We start from the raw sequence: 20368 nt of genomic DNA, 5'->3' as shown, positions 1-20368 counted from the left end.
TTGCACATCTGAAAGAACTCTACTTTGAATGCCCCCCTCAATGTCTTTTTCAATTACCGTTTGTAGATTTGCCTATTCATATCAAAATATTTGCTCTCGTCTGAAGGAGGAAAACTCACCAAGTTGAACGAGGTAATAGACTGTTAGCAAGAGCTGCATCTCCTCTGAAATTGGCTGCATTGTGGAGGCACCATATTGTTCATAAGCCCTAGAGAGAGACTGCGCATTCTTGTAACACGTATACAAGAGAGGACTCACTATGACATCACTAAGGTTCCCGCAAAGGTAAGGAAAATTTCCATGCCCTGTGAAACAAAGTACAGCTTATTAGATGCCAGGTATCCAAGGCAACTGAATGTCTTAATAGTTTAGGGGTTTTTTAAAAAGAAAAAAGTAGGCCGCACTTGTTTTGAAGTGCGTGCCGTATACACTATGTGACATGTTACCTTTAAATATGACGGGCTTTGCTTTAAATATTTTAAGCAAGTTATCAGGAACTGAAACTGGCTCTCCAGAGGCCACCACTGGAGAAGACACTGGTCCTGCCAAGGCAGCGTGAGGTAAGCAGGACAGCCTTCCTCCTCCTCCTCCTCCTCCTCCTCCTCCTCCTCCTCCTCCTCCTCCTCCTCCTCCATCTATGAATCAATTTAGAGAGTTTAACCAGAAACAAATGACTGCAGCATAGATACTTGTTAAAATGTGCTGGCTGAAGGGGGAAGGACAACAATCCACTTCCACTTTCAAACCCTGTCAGAGCCAAAAAATAAAACTTAAGCACTGATTGCTCCCATCAATGCTGTCCTTCCCAACCCAACAACTTAATATATCAGCTGTCACAGCTCTTACGTCTGCCAATTTACAAGCAGGCATGCACCCAGAGGCATTTAAATCATCATCTCCATCAACATCGTCATCCTCGCTTACCATTTTTGCTTCTACTTGTGAGTGGTGGGTTGGGCTGCAAATTCCAGGCTTCATTGGATGATGGAGACTCAGGTGACCACCCTTTGTGGCGTTTTTTAGGAGGCCCTGGGTTTGTTAAAGTGCCTAGATAACATAAACAATCCAGAAACTACTATTTTAAAAGGACCCACATTTTTCAGGAAAAGCACATGCCTGAACACAGAAATAGTTTCTTTATATACATATATAAAATTGCTCTGCCTCTGCACAGGCCCAAGGCAGTATGCAAAAACTAAATACATACAAAGAAATAAAACCCCACCCAATATCAATAGTACTCAATCTATGTTCATTCAACAAACCATAAAGCAGATTTTCAGAAGTTAGAAATGGCACATTGCGTCACCATCAGACAAGAGCATAGATCCACAGCAACTACTAGAGAAGTACTAGAAGATACAAACAATAGTGGATGGGGGTGCTTACCTGACCTCCCAACAGGTGAGTCCCTGCTGCTTATTGGGAGGGAGGAGAGGAAGGCGGAGGCAGAGTGGTTAGTTTGGTACAAACTCATCAGCCAAGGCAATCTGTTGCTCCTGCCAGTGCATTTTCACCACACCAACTTCCCTGCCACCTCACTCCTCTTCTTCCCAGGAAAACAGAAGCAACTCCCCTGCCAGGAGGTCAGGTAAACACCTCCACACCTCCACACTGCCTGCTACTGGTTACAAAGAATATACAACAATATTAAACAGTATCATAGACAATATGAAGAAGAACAAGACCTGGATCTACTGTTTTCACTGGCAGACCTGCATTGCTTATACTCTCCATTTCTGCCTTCAAACTGAGGACAGTAGCATTTGAAAAAGAAACACAGTACACCAAATGCTGCACCAGACAGCAATGCCATTATTTTAAGATCAGGTGTCTGCTGCACACTCATATGACCTGCCTTACCTCTTGGGCAAGAGAATGGCTTACATTGAGAATATTCAACCTTATTTGATGGCTATTTGAGTAAAGCATGGCTTAGGTCCAAGCTTTATTCCCTGCCTGGGTTTTGAGATCTTTGAAGGAGGCCCCTTTCTCTGTCTCAACATCCTCACATGCACATTTGATGGGCACATGGAAGAGGGCTTTCTCAGTGGCTGCTCCCAGACTCTGGAACTCCCTCCCTAGAGAAGCTAAACTGGCTCCCTCCTTGTTGTCCTTCCACCAACAGGCAAATACTTTCCTGTTTCAACAGGCTTTTTGGGAACTGGTTGCTTTTAATTAAAGGGCTAACGCCGTGCTGTTTCTCTTGGTATATATTAAGCATATCTATGTATAAATGTTTAATGTTTAATTGCATTTTAATGATTGACTTACTATGTTTTAGCTGCTCTTGTTTTTATCTGTAAGATGCCTTGAGTCCCCTCAGAGAAAAAGGTGAAATGTAAATAAATATTTCATAATAATTATAATATGCCAGAATACTTTCTGAAATAACTCCTCCTTCAGCTGCCACAACAGCATGATGCTACTTTTTTTTTTTGCAAATAAAGTATAATGTGGTATCACTGGGTATTGAGTTTCCCTGTTCCCATTGCATTGCAGGTACCTGCTATGTCCTCCCCAGACTATTCTCAAGGCAGGGGACTATTTAGATTGCAGAAGTAGTGAAACACCTGTTCTCCAATCTTCAAAGAAGTCACATAAATCTGTTAAAACTCCAGCAAAACCAAAAAAATCTTCCATGGCTAGTTTGGCCCTTAACAAGTGCAAGTTTAGAACCTTAAAACATTGAGGGGAGGTGGGAGGTTCTTTTATGTATATTAAAATTCTACCACGTGCTACGAACATGAGTTTGACCAAACTGTGGGAGGCAGTGGAAGACAGGAGTGCCTGGCGTGCTCTGGTCCATGGGGTCACGAAGAGTCGGACACGACTAAACAACAACAACAACAACCACATGATGGCAGCACAAATCCTTTCAGCCATTCATTCATTTATCTTTCTCTAGCAAACCCACAGGGAAAAAGCCCCAGGGTCAATCAAACACGAGTACTGTAAATCCCCTGTCAGGGTCTCTAGTTGACGTATGTAAGCAAATTTGATAGCTTTCTTTAAAAAAAAGAAGAAGACTGAAATCAATTACCCAAATGAGCAAGCAATTTGGTTCTGTCCACAAAACCAAGTTACTCCCCTGGCTAATCAGATGAAGAAATGGAGCAGCTTGCCAGAGCTGTCTAGCAAAGATTGCAGTAATGTTTATTGTCCTGTACTTGTTCTATGAATAGGAGACTTTGATTCCTGGCACTGTGTGCTATGTTCGTGGAACAGTTACAGCACGAGAAGTGTTGCTCTTCACCGAAAGTGCTAAGATTTCGTTCCGGCAGCCCAGAACATTAAAATGTGTCCTTGTTAAGTTTGTTCAGAACTGGCACATGTACTGATTTAAAATAATTGTCAGAGCAGGGAGGGCAATTCGTTTCAGAAAGATTCAGCTGACCTTAAAGCCATCTATTTAGAAATTAAGTCTCATCGGTTTCAATGGGGCTGCCGTACAAATAATGGTTGCAAAATATACCTATTATTTCAGGTGGCATTATAACAGTAGGGACAGTGACTGAAATACCCACTGTAGCATTTCTTGCTGAATTAATGTACATCATGAAATCAAAGAACTGCATTTTATTTTTAAGGACTCATACACCGCCCTTCAGTAGAAGTATTTCCAGAGCATGTCACAATAAATGAGCAAAACTTTCATATTGCTAGAGCAGGGTTTCAAAAACTGGGTCTCCAGCTGGTTTTTTTGTTTTGTTTTGTTTTTGACTACAACTCCCATCATCCCTAGCTAGCAGGACCAATGATCAAGGATTATGGGAATTGTAGTCCAAAAACAGCTCGAGACTCAAGTTTGGGAAACCCTGTGCTAGAGGTTCAATGAACACCCACCAACCAAATAAGCTAGAAATACTTAGGAAAAACTGGACGTAACAACAATGTTAAAGAATAGAGAACAATATGAATAAGGTAAATGAAGTTTATTAACCAGCTATGTAATAAAGAAATTAGGAATATCATTTGGCATAGTTGCTTTTCCTGATGCCTAGAAGAAACTGTACATTATTTTTAAAATAGGTTTTGTATACATTTAGCCCTCCCATCAACTGATAATGCGAGAATGTCTATCTCTGTGCGTTTTGTAAGATTTTTACAACAAAATAAACAATAAAAGAGGGAAATATGCAATAAAAGTACAAAATACATCAAACAATAAAATGATAGCTGCAAGTGAAAGGTCTTTGCCTGGTGTTGAAAAGGCATCAGAGTAGGGGCTAAGCAAGCCTCTCAGAGGCCAGCTTTCCAACAGTGGGGAACATCCATTGCTCTGGTCTCTGGTCCCACCCAGAGAATGTGGCCCCTGAAGATTGGCCAGAAAGAAATTTGGCCCTTAGGAATGTGCCAGACCACAAATGTCATGGGGCTGAGCAGTAGTCTTCAAGAAGCACCTTCTGGAATCAGTTCTCCGGGTAAACACTGGCCAACCACAAACTATATCCCTGCATATATTGCAAAGAGGCTCAAGACCAAGCTCAGCTGATGCTCATATGTGCAGTGTAAAAGGCCACCCATAGTGCCATAGGCATAGCATAGGCCATGCAGGTGTTTTACCTGCTGTTAAGGTACGAAGCAATTCTATGGACAAATCAGTACCAGGGACAGGGCCATTGCAGTGTTGCCGTGTTTCTCCCTTGAGAACAAACACCGCCTTGCCTTTAAGTAGTTCCCAAAGATTCATTTTACACCACCAAGTTTTTCAATTGATCTTATTGTTGAACCCTACATGTGTTTTGAATCTCACATTTAATTAACTTTATTCAACCATTTTGTTTTGAAACATGTTCCTTGTTAAACTGCCGTGCGAGGGCTTGCTCTAAAGGGTGGGAATATATTAAATGCATAAGCAAAGGTACCTAATACTGATGGTCTCGTCATGGGAGAGACATTGCTTTTCATCGAGTGTTGCTGGGGAGAGTCTTTGCCGTTGTAAACTGGGAGGCTCGCTGTTGTTGGCAGGTGGTCAGGCGCTAGGTCAATGAGAAAGGAAGTAATTTTAGAGGGGCTTTCTTCATCCGCGTAAAAATGCATGGCTTTCCATAATCCAACAGAGCAAGCCAATACTTGCCTTCACAGTTCTGTGCTGGAAAAGAATGCCTGCAATCTTGCATTTGTCTACTCAGAAGTAAATCCCGTTGGATTCAAGTGGATTTGCTCCCAAGTAACTATGCATAAGAATGTCCTCTTGAAATGATAATTCAGTTTTTTTAAAAACCTAATGGATTTTATCCAGAAAGGGTCTTCATGCTCTCATCCACAGAAATGGCTCCAGCGACAAGAGGAACTTCAGTTGCTTTCTAACAAAGCCAAAAAGGCAGTCACAAGCCACCAGTCCATCCTGCAACATCTCACAGTGAGTATGTTTTAGGGCAGTGATGGCGAACCTATGACACGCGTGTCAGACGTGACACGCAGAGCCCTCACTGCTGGCACGTGGCCCATAGGCCTATTCACGCTGCTGTTGGTTCCCCCCCCATTTGTTCTCCCACTCCTCCTACAGCTTGTCTCCGCTACAACTTGTCTCCGCTGTTAAAACCCGGATCCTTTGTTGTTGTTGCTGGTAGCCAGAGATTGGTTTTTTAACCCTTTCCGTGCTGTTTTTTCTGGCACTTTGGCAGACTATGATTGGGTTTGTTTTTTAACCCGTTCTGTGCTGGTTTTTTGTCGCTTTGGTAGACTACGTTGGTGCTGCGTGTTAGTTCCAGCGAAGGTATTATTCGTCATTTATTTATGTTCTCTCCCCCCCCCAAAAAAAAGCGCAGCAGCTTTGGGGCATCCCCTCCAAAAAAGCAAAGCAACTTTTGCACCCCCCAAAAAAAAAACCTCCAAAATTTTGGTCAGCAGCTCCCCCCAAAAAGCTCAACAACTCTGGGCACTTTGTGTGATAAATAAGGGTTTTTTTGTTTGGTTTGGTTAAATCATTAGTTTTTGGTTTATTAAATACAGTTTTTTGGCGAATTTTGACACACCAAGCTCCAAAGGCTGCCCATCACTGTTTTAGGGATTGCCCACACAGAAAGAGGCTTTCTCAGGGGCACATATAACTGAACTCCACCACGCTGCTCATGCTCACAAACAGAATGCCAACTGATTGCAATCCACAAAGACATCTTGTTGTATCTCCACCAGCAGCTATCCAAGCCAGTAGTCCCCAAACTGGTGCCCCCCAGATGTTCTGGGCTACAACTCCCTTCAGCCTTCTAAAATATCTGGAGGGCACCAAGCTGGGACAGACAGATCCAAATGGTTCTTGCATGCACAGAAGGGAAATGGGAGACTGCAACATGCTAGAGAAGATTCAGTTACCCATCTGTTGCATCCCTGCTTGAACTATGGGATGTGCAGCTATAACTGGCTCATTCGTGACAGGTGCTGAGGAGCCTGTATTCTCTGGAGGTTGGAACAACAGGTTGGAAAAAGTGCTGGATGAGAGCTGCCGGCTTCTGAACTCTACCAAAGCAAAAAAAACAAACAAGATGCTGCTTATTCAGTGAGAACTGCTCATTTTAAATCTGTAAACCTTCTACAAAAGTAGAACTTCTGTTGTTTTAGCACAAGGCAGATTCACTTATATTATTAGTTCAAAATGGAGGGAAACGATTTTTGTTCGTATCTGATAACTGATATTTACATCAATCCGGTCGTTTGTAAGTATTTCACTTTTGCCCAAAGAGTTCAAAGCAACACCTTAGCTCTGTGACAATTCAGTGAGGTAGGTTAGATGAAGGAAAGTTAGGCTTTGCCTAAGGCTAGCCAATAAAGGTCAATTCGTATTTCTTACGCATAAACATCTGGGTTGTATCTAACAAGGTTTAACTCGGAATGATCCCACTAAAATAAATACAGTGGTACCTTGACTTACGAATTTAATCTGTTCTGAACGGACCTTTGTAAGTCGAAAAAAATTGTAAGTCGAAGTCAATGGGGGGGATTCTAAAAAATCGTGAGTCGAAAAAATCCTATCTAAACCGCATCCAAAATGGCGGACGGAACTCTGTTCGTAACTCGAAACATTCGCAAGTCAAGTCATTCGCAAGTCGAGGTACCACTGTAGATCTAATTTTGTCGTGCCCGTTAATTTTAATAGGCTAGCGCCGAGTAAAACACTTGTTGGATACTGCTTGCAGTTGTAAACTCTATAAAGCATAAAATAAATATGCACATCTGGAAATCAACAGCAGGTGTGTACCCTGCTGCCCCTTGATGTGCTTGTACTACATGTCCCTATGGGTTGTCACACATGCATCTCTGTCTCATTCCCTGTAATGTTTCCCACAGTAAGCATGAATCTACAGCATATTTCAAGAAGTTGTTTGTTCACTCTACCTTTGGACACCTGTGACTATTCTAACCAAATTTTGCAGGATAGTTCTTAATGTCAGGGAACAGACTTTTTCGTTTATGCTTGGATAAAATTGGACACCATTTTGAATCAAGATGGCAGACTGCACCTTTCGAAACGAGACTGATTTTTCAGTTTCTTAGAATTCCTGAACAATGCCAGGCACAAGGCAGCTAGTAAATATACAAACAGCAGATTTGCTCACCCCGAAAAGTGCAAATTGGACATGAGTTTCGCAGTAGCACAAACACTGGAAACTGCGCTGCCAACATCAAAATCCAACATGCAGCCATTGCGCCACAGTGGCCTGATTTAGGCATTTTTACCTAAGTGCCTAAGTGAGTGGACTTGCTAGTCTGATTTGCCCAATCCTTCCTTCTCAAAAAAAAGGGGGGAGGGGAGGAAGATTGAAAAACTCATCAGTGCATATGGATACATTCCACTGGAGGCATAAGGAAGCACAATTGCTTCCACTCCCTGCCCCATCTACCAAGGGGCTGTTTAGGTTTATCAGGCTAGTTGGTTCAGAGTAAGTGCTTACTTTTCTTTTAAGTATTTTTATTGGGCTTTCAAAGAATTTTCATTGACTCCCTCGATTTCAGATTTATTTCTAGGGAGTCACATATCTAAACCTCTGGAGGAATTCCAGAGCTCCAACGGGACAGGTTCATTATCTCACCTGCTCCCTTCCAGCAGATTGCAGATCCTTTGGTAAGAGTTCCCTGTGCATTCCTCACCAGATAATACTTTAAGTGTTTCTGTTTCTTGGGTTGAGTGGTCAACTTAAGATTGATGTGAATGGAAAACTCAGTAAAGTAGCAGAAGCCTTTCCTGCCGCAGCCGATACAATTGCCAGAGAAACCTGATGACATAAACATACACAGAGATGGGAGAGAGATAAGCGACATAGGATAGATAATGCACTTCCAAGTTGTTTGGCGTTGCTGTTGGGAATTTATTTATTTTTTCCACGCGCGCACACACACACACAAGACACATAAATGTTGCAAGGGTGTCAACTGTTTCTAAATAAATGCCTGCATTTAATAACTCCCCCGTCTCTTTAATTTGTAGTTTTAGTGACATCTTGGAGAGGGGTGGAAATCCCATTTCTCTTTGTTAAGGATGCCAAACAGACCAATCAATAGAGTGGTGGAAATGGGAAAGAATGACAAATTGATGCCATGGGATGGCTACAAAACTTGGTTACACATTTTAGTTTTTAACAGTAGTGACCAGAACAATTAAGACCGATTCACAGGACCCTTTTAGCATGTGAGTAACTCGGGGGGGGGGAATTGTTCTCATATTGATTTCTAGCCACTTCAACTTTCGGGGTGCTTGTCCTGTGCTTCCCTAGGATTAGGCTTTGGACACACCAGGAAATATTGCTTTTCAGACATCTGCAGCCCTATTTCAAACATTCCCTCTATTTTGTAGGCATCTTATTCAGGACTGAGTCAAAGCCAGGTAGGGAAGCACATTTAATGAAAAAACATCACCCTAATGAAACACACATACCCTCCTTAGTTTGGCAATTGTTTGGGGAGGCCTGCATTCAAAGTAAGAGCAGGAAACACGACATATAATTTGATTGGGTTTTGTGACATCACCCTATAGCCAAATCTGATTGACTACATAGTATAGTCAGGAAACCTATTCGGAGTGAGCGTCATGCTTTCCCTCCTCACTCTGATTTGGCTTTGTGAGGTAAATCTGAATGGATGTGTCACATTATGTCATTGTGTTGCTGACTATCAATGACTATCAGACATGATAGCAATTTTATGTTGTGAGCTTGAGATCTATGGATGAAGAGTGGTATATATGTTTAATAATAATAATAATAATAATAATAATAATAATAATAATAGGATTGTCTGACGTAGAAGCCTCTGGTTTTCAAATAAACTTGCAGTGAATCTGTATATAAGGGGGTAGCAAGCAGTGAACAGTATGTGAAAGCAGGGGGTTATGAAACACACCCTTTCACCTTGAAATATTTTCATGGGTGAGTTTGGGGCAGCCTTACTATACTATGATATTACAGCAAGCACAGGGATCAAAACACAACACTAATCGTACCAGCAACTCAATAAATGGGATGCTCATTCTACATAATGCCTCACTTATACACAAACATCTGGACCTAACACATAATAGGAGAGGGCTGCTCATACGCTAAGCAAGCTACATAAAGCAGATTTTCCATATACATTGTAGATATGGCAAAGGTCAGGAGAGTCGAGCTATCCAGTATGCGTTCCAATTTATCTGTGTCACAAGCCTGAGCCTGCAAGATGGCTAGAGATCAATATTTGTAGTCTGACAGATAAAGCCCTTTCACCTCTAGGTCATCAGTTCAAAACCAGCCTGCATCAAGAGTGACCGAAGGCCGTTACAATCTGATGAGTGTTCAGTGGTCTATGTTAATTACATTTGGCTGACTCCGCCAGACCACATCTGAGAGACTAGCGTCCCTCTTGGGTGCTGTGACATTTGGAGAAGGGAGGCCAAGGGCAGGCGGGGGCAGAGGAACTACAGGGAGGGAGAACAACTGAGCCCTCTATTTTACATCTGGTCCCTCTATGTCAGCTTCCAATGTTCCATTTCCCTGTTCAGGCTGGACGTCTGAAGATAAAATGCCAGAATGTGATAATGGCCATCAACCTACACAACAACAAGACAAATTCGTGGAGGATAAGACTATCAATGCTTACTGGTCACGATGGCTATATGCTAGCTCCAGGATCAGACAAAACATCTACTAGTTGCTGGGAAATAACAGCAGGAGAGGGCAGTTGCCCTCATCTCCTACTTATGGGATTTTTAGGGGCATCTATTTTTAGCCACTATGGGGGGGGGGAAATGGCACTGGACTCTATAGGCCTTTGCTTTGATCTAGCAGAGTTCCTCTTCTATTCTTAATGGCCATACAGATTCAAAATGGAAGGACCACATTTCATAGTTGCCCCTGACTTCTGGACATTACAAAGATGTGCGTGGTTTTAGACATTTTCTGGATATTGAGTCTTAACATGGCAGACCCCCCAAGTGTCCCTATTTTCCAGGGACAGTCCCAGATTTACAGAAGCCTTCCCGGTTTCTGATTTGATCCTAGACTCAGTGGCAGAGCTTCATGCTCCAGCACAAGGGGGCGGAGAGCATGTGGGGGCGTGGCACGCGTCCTAAGGGCGTGGCACACCACCTGTGGGGCCATGGCCGCCCAGCGCGGGTGGACGTGCATCCACGGTGGTACCCCAACGGGATTGTACTGCCGGGGACAGTGCGCTCCTCCCCTACACTCCTCTTCCTCCGCCAGTGCCTATAATGCCCCGCTTTTCCTATTTTCATCAAAGAAGTGCTGGGAGGGTATGGAGTTGTGTGGCCCCTGAGCCAAGGAGATAAGTAAATTACAACTTTTAGAAGATGTCTGAAGGCAGCCCTGTATAGGGAAGTTTTTTAATGTTTACTGTTTTATTATGCTTTTATACATATTAGAAGCTGCTCAGAATAGCTGGGGGCAACCTAGTCAGATGTATGGGATGTTGTTGTTGTTGTTGTTGTTGAATAGGATGTCCCTATTTTCATTGGAGAAATGTTGGAGGGTATGGGACGGTCATTCCAGTTGCTGTACCTTTAACGGGGATGTGATCTGTAGCCCCTGGGGCAAAGAAGACAAACAGAATGGCCTTGCAGAATGCCCCCCTTGTCCCCACTCTCTTGAATTCAATTAAGAACCAGGGTGGGTAAAATTGGGGGTTCTCTTTTCCTGCCTGAAGAGTGTTATCAGTTTTCAGCCTGCCGGGCAGAACCAAGTAGTATCCCATATTCCCTAGGGGTGGGAAAGATGAAGAGCAACACCATGCGTCGCCAAGTTTCAGCAAGAGGGGGGGGTCCTTCTGGCAGCTGCAGAAGTGGTGGCATGGGCAGGGGGCAGAAGGGGGGGGAGCACACTCCTGATTCTCCTCAGATGGCATATAGGGGCACCCTTTGAATAATAGGATAGTGCTTGGTTCTGCATGGCAGGCGAAAAGCCTCTAATGCTCTTCTAGCAGGAAAAGAGAATGAATCCTTGATATTTCCCCACCCTGGTTCTTCATTCCCCCCCCCCAAGAGAATTTTACCAAGCCCTCCTACAAGTGAGCATGGAGATAAACCGGGCAAACGCAGTTCTCTGGCAAAAAGAAAGAGAAAGATAATAAGATCTCTCCTCCTTGGAGAGGGGAGACATTGCGAACGGGAGCCGCTTCCCGCGCTAGGCAGGGGGGCGTGTTTCCGCCCCCCTGCTCCAGCCTATCCCTGCTGCCGTGCCGAACCTCTCAGCTGGCCAATAGGGCCGGCTGGGGGGCGGGGTTTGACTACATTTAGGCCGGCGCAGCAGCGTTCAAATCCTCTTTCTGCTGCTGCACCACATCGGATCTCCCGCCCACCCTCCTTTTAGGTTATTCTTTGCTTTGACATTGCTACGGACTTTGGTTGGTTGCCTTGGTTGCCCAAGGGGCCTGGTAGGAGTTTTTTTTAATCCATTTGGCTAATTGGCACCGGCCTCTTGGTTTTTTCGCCTACCTCATAGCAATTCATCACAACTTTTGGGTACTGGCGGTTAGGCATTGGAATGTGTACAGTATTGGTCATGTGTTTGAGGACTGGTTGTGGCCATCATCCCACCCTCCTCTTTTAGGGGTATCCTGTTAAAGGGATCCGGCAGTCGTGGATGCTGTCCGATGCCCTGCTGGTGGCTAGGGCCATGGCACAACCCCCGGTGACATCAGGGGAAGCTTCCAGTTGTATTTGCATAAACAGGCTCCTCCCATTGGGTGTTAACATTATATGACTCCCCACCGAGCAGGGTGGAGTCAAGCTTGCTCGTGTGTCCAATGCCTAAGCCAGGCATCCCCAAACTGCGGCCCTCCAGATGTTTTGGCCTACAACTCCCATGATCCCTAGCTAACAGGACCAGTGGTCAGGGAAGATGGGAATTGTAGTCCAAAACATCTGGAGGGCCGAAGTTTGGGGATGCCTGGCCTAAGCCAATACCTCTCACTTCCTGTAACCAATAAAGTTGTGGCCTTATTTTACCCATTAACTTAAATTCATGTGTCACTGTGTCTTATTTCTCGCGGGGGGCGGGTCCTCGAATCACAAGAGACAAGAGCTGCGCTGTTTATATGTCAGGACTTTCCTCAAGAGAGAAGGGGGGGGGGAGAAAGAAAAACAAGGAGGCCTTAAGTTCTGGGGGAGAAGTGCAGGGAAACAATGGCAGGAGGAGGGTGCCCAGTTTATAGAGAGCGCCGTCCCTGAAACAACAAGAAGCAGTCTTATGGCACCTTAAAGACAAAGAAGTTTACTACGGCACAAACCTTTGTGAATGGGCACTCACTTCATCAGATACATAAAATGTAATCCTCAGGTGGCAGCTATGATCTTTAAAGTGTCACAGGATGCTGCAACCGACTCCACAGAATTTCCTCTCAGCAAGATAGGGATGTACCCACTAGGTTAAGAAACCACTGTTTTCATCAAGACTTTTCATTATTCTAATGCAGAGTGGTGAAGCCATGATCCTCTGGGATGTTGTTGGACTACAACTCCCACCACCCCTGACCATTGGTCATGCTGGTTGGGCATAATGGAAGGTGGAATCCAACAACATAGAGAGGGCCACAGGTTACCCATCCTTGTTTTAATTTCTAATTTTGGTTGGCCATTAGTGAAAAATATCATCCCTTGTTGGCCCTCGCCTTTCTTTCATTCTAAAGAATTAATAGGTTTGCAAATTTAGAAGTTTATGAATGTTATTGTTGTGAAAAGCTTGGGAGGCTGTTAAGTGGCGTTTTTTAGAAGAAGAAGAAGAAGAAGAAGAAGAAGAAGAAGAAGAAGAAGAAGAAGAAGAAGAAGAAGATACCTCTAATATGACCAACGCAAGTAAGTCATGGAGGCAAGCAAGCTGGAACCACCAAAGCAACCTTCTAAACAAAATCAATAAACGGACTTGATTTATGCCCCACAGGCATTTCACTAGCTTGTCATGAATATGAAACAGAAGTCAAAGAGGCTACTCAGGAAATTACTAAATGCAGAGATATGTTTCCTTCCGAGCCTATATATGCCCTGTGGGCATCTCCACAGACAGTGGTGGAGCCAGCTCAGAAATGCTCAGGAAACCATTTAAGACACTTTTGGATGGGGGTGCATTTCCCTTTTGTGAACAGATTCCTTCAAGGTTATCAAACGAGATTAAAGAAGAAACAGGGCCCCCTGCTTTATGAAAACAAATGGGTGGGAAGAAAGAGAGAGAAAGAAAGAGCAAGAGAGCTATACCAAAGTAGAGAAATAAAATTTGATTCCATCAGTTTAAAAATATTGAGCTTATTTGCAGGCAGGGCTTGATGTGAAGCCAAGCTTACCAAGCCTATTCCAGCTGGAGGGTGTCTTAAAGAGAATCCAGACAACTTCTGAGTTGGCTCAGCAGTACCGGTTAGGGGCTATATAGGAGTCAATGAGCTTAGTTGTTCCACTGCAAGAACTCTGCCCTGAGATGTGTAAAGGGTTGTGGGTTTTTTAAGAGCATCTCTGAACATCTGCAGAATTTATTTACTCACCCATTTATTGATTTGATTACATTTATCTCCCACTTCCCTGAATTCCAGGGGGTCACAACTAGATGACCCTTTGGGTCCCTTCCAGCTCTGTGGTTCTATGGTTCCATTATCTATGACTATCACCAAAGTGATAGGAAATCAGCCCTGGGTGCTCACTGGAAGGACAGATCGTGAAGCTGAGGCTCCAATACTTTGGCCACCTCATGAGAAGAGAAGAATCCTTGGAAAAGACCCTGATGTTGGGAAAGATTGAGGGCACTAGGAGAAGGGGATGACAGAGGACAAGATGGTTGGACAGTGTTCTCGAAGCTACGAACATGAGTTTGACCAAACTGCGGGAGGCAGTGCAAGACAGGAGTGCCTGGCGTGCTATGGTCCATGGGGTCACGAAGAGTCGGACATGACTAAACGACTAAACAACAACAACAAATCACCAAAGTGCAGGGGTGGAATGACTGGACATTTGAGTCAGGTCTGATACTTGTCATTTCCTCCTTTCAAAAACTACTGCTAGGAAATATCAGGTGTTTTGGCTTCCACAAGAATATGCTTTTCATTTAACAAAGTTATGGATAAGCACATGTGAAAATGTCACAGATAGAAATAGACTGACTGTTCCATCCCTACTTAATGCTGCTATGCATCTGGGATGGTATTGTTCTCTTGTGGCGGTCAGACTGCCACAAGGAAATGCTCGTGTCATCATAACACCATTGCTTGGTTCCCTAAGGACAACTGAAATATCCTAGCCACAAAGATTATATATGCACCTTGATGAAGAAGGTACGCATTATCAAGGAAACATGTAAAGATGCAGCTTCAGATGTTTTATGCAGAACTGACTTTTAAGTTTTCTACTAGACAGGGCCATGCATTTTAAAAGCAGAAAGCAAAGCCCAACAAACTTGCCACCAGAAATTCTGCCAGCTCACAAGGGGAACTTCTGCTCAGTTGGTGCTGAAACATAATGTTTAGAAATGAACACAGAAATAACTTGAAGGGCAATAATCCAACATGCTGCACACAAAAGCATTGCAAACAACTGCTAAACCTGATCCTTTAGTGCATGTCAAACCTGGAGGGCCGCAGGTTTGACATGCCTGCTTTAGTGTGTTTACTTAGAAGACACACCACTGTGTTCAACAGAGCTTACTCCCAAGTGAGTGTGCACAGGATTGTAGCCTTAGCGTTATTATTACCAAATGTTTCTTACTACTCCCCCCCCCCCCCTCTTCTGGTTTAGCGTGCAATTAACACATATACTACTTCCTCTGTGTTAACAGCCTTAGGAACCTTAGGCTGTTAATAGCGCTAGCCATGAATGGGCTGAGTGGTTCAACATTACTGCTTGTATCTTTAAAATGACAACGCACCACGAATTTACAGCCCTTTAAATTCCTTTACGGTCGCAGGCCAATTGTACTGTGACCCATCAAAGTCAGCAAGATCTCATGGCAAGACACATTATTGCCAGATGAAGTTATATGCTCCACCACTTCTCACAAAGCTGGTTGTAAACTCAGATCCCAAATTTATTTATACTGGGCTCACATTGCATCCTTTTGATTTTTATTGGCATCGCTTTGTAGCTTCTTGTTGCCTGGCAATATTGTTAGGAGCAACCCTAACAGCAAATGCATTTACTCTCAAATACGTAAGAATTCACTATGGTGCGGGACACCATATGCGAAGCTTTCGAGGACTGTGCATGACAGAGCACCAAGTAATCAGAGTTTCTTCAGAGTTAAACACCAGGCCTAACTAGTAGCTTGGGGAAATGTTATTTAATTGCCTCGTTTAGTGCTCATCACATTTTGTTCCTCCTCAGAGTTTGTTCTGTACCAAGATCCTATCCACACTCACACTAATTCTAACACAGTAGACAATCATCTTTCCATCCATCAACATGTGTATCTCACTTTTCCTTCCAGTTGCTTAGAGCAGCCTACCTAAGATTAACCCCGACTCTTCTCCTCACAGATCAGTAAAGTACGTTGGGTAAAAGAGAGCGAGAGGCTGACCCAAAGTCACCCTTCGCAACTAGTCCAAGTCCAAGAGCATAGGCTGCACACACACCACACATTTTAAGGCATATATTCTTCCCCCAAAGAAGGCTGGAAACTGTAGTTTATGCCGCAGAGATCTACGATTTTCAGCACCCTTAACAAACCAGTTCCCACAACTCTTTCTCTTGTGAGGGGGTGTGCCTTAAATTTAAGGCATGCACACAGCCCTAGATTCAATCTACACCACAAAGGCCTTAAACAGTCTGCCATATTTCCATGGTACTATGCTTAGAATTGCAGTTATGGGGCATGAGTGTTGAATAGTTGGTGCAGCTAGGACTGGACCTCAGGAAGCCGCAGCTCAGAAGCTCTCTCCCAGTATAACTACTCAGGGAGCGGGTGAGTGGGAATTTGAACCCGGGTTTCCCTGGTCCTAACCCACACTCTAACCACTACAACCCACTGGATAGGTGTTGTAGATAAACAAACATCACACACACACACACACACACACACACACAAAGATGGTGATGAGAAAGGAGCAGGGAGCAGTGTTTCTATATGTCCGGAATTTCCCAGGCATATCCTGGATTTGTCCATCAAAAATAGCGTCCGGACAGAATGTCCGAGGATCGGTTAAAATGTCCAGGGAAACCTGGGCATATGGCAACCCATGTCAGAAAAAAAGGCTCAACAACGTTTGCGTCCGGATTTTCACTTTTAGAAATATGGCAACCCTAGGGAGCCTCTGTTTCCGTGCAGCCAGCTTTACTGATGGGTTGCTATCACAAACCACATCTCAAAAGAGAAGAGGAACAGGTTGTATATCAACACAAGATGAGATCAAAGACAGCTGGCAATGGAAATGTCCATAAATGGCCTAGTAATTCAAGGCGTCGCCTGAGCAACTGTAAATGCAAGCTGAACTGACAATGAGTTTAACCTTGGACTGGATAAAAGGTAACGCGGCAGCTGCAAAATAGAGGTTCACTCCGTACCTTTCCTTAAGCTCAACCATCTGCACAGAAGGTTAAATTGTTAAAAAAAAACACAACGACAAATACCAGGAATCAAAATGAGATGGGGCTAATCTCGTCACTTCCCCCTGACAACAGAAACTGGAAACCGTGGCCCTCCAGAAATGGTTGATCTCCAACTCCCATCAGTCCCAGTCAGCATGGCGGGTGGTCAAGGACGATGGGAGCCATAGTCTCACAAAATCTTAGAGGGCCACAGGGTTCCCAGTCTTGACTTACAGCAACGCTGGGATCACAGCCGCCACTTACCTAGCAAGGCATTGCGCCCGTGGTCATCAGGCAGAAATCTCTTATCTACGGCACACACTAAAAGGTGATCCGGCAGGCTTGGTGACTTGGCGCCAACCAGTAGAAACCCTGAAGGCACTTCAATTGGGTCGTTTGAAACCGAGGCTAATCTCAAATCTTTACCAGCCTGGCAGAAACCTGGAGGAGGAAAAACGACACTACTTTTTAAATCAAATTATATAGGTTATGTATGAACTGGTGGAATAAATTATACTCTTTTGAAAATAAAATAAAATAAAAGAAGACAAATACAAGGTGTTTTAAAGAAATAAATTCCTCTCAGAACTGTGGGACCAGGATAAAATTAATAAATCCCCACTGAATATGCATGGTTGCATCTACATAGCTCTCATTATTTTGATTCAAATATGTAAAGGGGTGAGGGATTAATAATAATAATAATAATAATAATAATAATTTATTTATACCCCGCCCATCTGGCCGGGTTCCCCCAGCCACTCTGGGCGGCTTTCAACAAAATACTAAAATACAGAAATCCATCAAACATTAAAAGCTTCCCTAAACAGGGCTGCCTTGAGATGCCTTCTAAAGGTCTGGTAATTGCTGTTCTCTTTGACGTCTGGTGGGAGGGCATTCCACAGGGTGGGTGCTGCTACCGAGAAGGCCCTCTGTCTGGTTCCCTGTAACTTGACTTCTCGTAGCGAGGGAACCACCAGAAGGCCCTCGGTGGTACACAGGACCGAGGCCATTTAGGGCTTTAAAGGTCAACACCAACACTTTGAATTGTGCTCAGAAACGTACTGGGAGCCAGTGTAGATCTCTCAGGACCGGTGTTATGTGGTCCTGGCAGCCACTCCCAGTCACCAGTCTAGCTGCCGCATTCTGGATTAGTTGCAGTTTCCAGGTCACCTTCAAAGGTAGCCCCACGTAGAGCGCATTGCAGTAATCCAAGCGGGAGATAACCAGAGCATGCACCACTCTGGCGAGGCAGTCCGCCAGCAGGTAGGGTCTCAGCCTGCGTACCAGATGGAGCTGATAGACAGCTGCCCTGGACACAGAATTAACCTGCGCCTCCATGAATAGCTGTGAGTCCAAAATGGCTCCCAGGCTGCGCACCTGGTCCTTCAGTGGCACAGTTACCCCATTCAGGACCAGGGAGTCCTCCACACCTGCCCGCCTCCTGTCCCCCACAAACAGTACTTCTGTCTTGTCAGGATTCAACCTCAATCTGTTAAACGCCATCCATCCTCCAACCGCCTCCAGGCACTCACACAGGACCTTCACCTCACTGGTTCTGATTTGAAAGAGAGGTAGAGCTGGGTATCATCCGCATACTGATGAACACCCAGCCCAAACCCTCTGACGATCTCTCCCAGCGGCTGCATGTAGATGTTAAAAAGCATGGGGGAGAGGACAGAACCCTGAGGCACCCCACAAGTGAGAGCCCAGGGGTCTGAACACTCATCCCCCAACACCACTTTCTGAACACGGCCCAGGAGGAAGGAGCAGAACCACTGTATGACAGTGCCCCCAGCTCCCAACCCTTCTAGACGGTCCAGAAGGATGTTATGGTCGATGGTGTCAAAAGCCGCTGATGCAGAAGTACGGACAGCAAAACTGCCTAAGCTCTACAAGTTCAGAAACAATCTCATTCTTTCCTTTCAATGTAACACAGCGGAATAAATGAACAAATGAGAGGGGAATATTTGCACATGCATTTTTAAAGGAAAATGACTGCAATGACGCAGTGTGTGTGATGTGGGAATAGAAACCCAACCAGGTGGGTGGGGCATTATTATTATTATCATCATTATTATTATCATTATCATTATTATTATTGACTCTGGTCACCCAGTAGCTACGAGGAAAATTCTGGATCATATTGTCTGAAGATTTGTACATCACCTTTCGCAAAACAGTAAGCAGGAAGGGGTAATCCAGTTAATATAAGCAAATTCAGCATTCCGAAGCGGGTAAAAAGCTGAAGTGGCGAAAGCACATGGGCAAGGACAATGGCAAGGACGAGGGACACACTGAGCGGCATTTGTCCAAACATATGCAAGGGCCATCACAGGAAAGTTAGTACCCAGTTAATGAGGTCCTAAATTTCACACAGAGAAACCAGGAAACGGAGCAACAACCGAGAGACAATAATTGGCGAGACATGGGAACGAGGCAGAGGCCCAACCAACGGCATGTGCTCTTTTCAGCGGCAGATTGCACAAAAAAGGAGCTGCTACAGACATGCCCTGAAGCACATCCTTTTTTGAAAAGAAAAAAGAAAAGAAATTAGTACACATGGATACTAGATCTCTCAGTGACAACATAAACAAGGGACTTCAGTAGGCTAGCCAGTCTCAGGACTCAGTCTAAGGTGGCAATGTGTCCTATTTTACAGTCTTCTTAACTGAAGAGCTGTCAGGTCTAATGCCGGTTTAAAAATGAAGAACCATAAAAAGAGAGAACCAGGAATTGGCCATCAAAAGGGAGCCCCTGGACAGCAAACCAATCCGGTGCGTAGGTTACCTGCTCAGTCTTCTTCACTGTGGTGCAATGGGTTGTATTTCTATTTAAATTGTGTGAAGTAATTGTTTCTAAATTTGCCTCTGTGCATATAAATTAACATGTGCAATTTTAAACGCGGCTCAGGGCTTCTACTTTTTGCAATGTACATGTGGCATCCCGTCCAGAAGGAGCTAAGTCATTTTCAAGTCAAAAAGATGGACACTGATTTAACTGGAAATATAGACTACTCTTTCACTTTACAGAAAACAACTCTGTTATGCAAATGCTGATTAAAAATGAATATCTGAGCATACCATTCAAAATTTCCTAAATTTCTCTTTACATCATCCATAGATGTTCTGGAATGTGCCATTCTGAGTCATGCTTTGCTAACAATTATACAATAGTGTCTCCATTCTCAAACTGTAAAAATCTCTGTTCGAATTAATACTTGTTAAAGAAGTTGTAATAATACCAAATGTTGTAAAACAGATTAAAAGCAATCCACAATTATTATTATTTCCCCCCCCAAAAAAAAAACTTATTATCCTAAAGGTAATTTTTCATGCAAAATTCAATCTGCAAAAAGTTAATTGTGACAGCCTATTTTTC

The 20368-nt window shown here is 43.9% G+C and overlaps 1 protein-coding gene across 1 annotated transcript in view; it reads right to left on the bottom strand.

The window, feature by feature from the left end:
- The window catches only part of GREB1 (growth regulating estrogen receptor binding 1), a 63541-nt gene that overhangs the window by 31294 nt on the left and 11879 nt on the right, over positions 1-20368 (bottom strand). The window contains exons 4-10 of the mRNA XM_035109833.2: positions 17252-17428; positions 8034-8216; positions 6319-6462; positions 4869-4982; positions 925-1047; positions 447-635; positions 120-305 (exon numbers count right to left, since the gene is read on the bottom strand). Coding sequence (XP_034965724.2) covers positions 120-305; positions 447-635; positions 925-1047; positions 4869-4982; positions 6319-6462; positions 8034-8216; positions 17252-17428 — 1116 coding nt within the window. The remainder of the gene's footprint in view (positions 1-119; positions 306-446; positions 636-924; positions 1048-4868; positions 4983-6318; positions 6463-8033; positions 8217-17251; positions 17429-20368) is intronic.

Source organism: Zootoca vivipara, chromosome 3 (genome assembly GCF_963506605.1).
Source record: "Zootoca vivipara chromosome 3, rZooViv1.1, whole genome shotgun sequence".
Classification (NCBI taxonomy): domain Eukaryota; kingdom Metazoa; phylum Chordata; class Lepidosauria; order Squamata; family Lacertidae; genus Zootoca; species Zootoca vivipara.
Note: the sequence above shows the minus strand (reverse complement) of the source record. Positions and strands in the feature narration are given on the sequence as shown.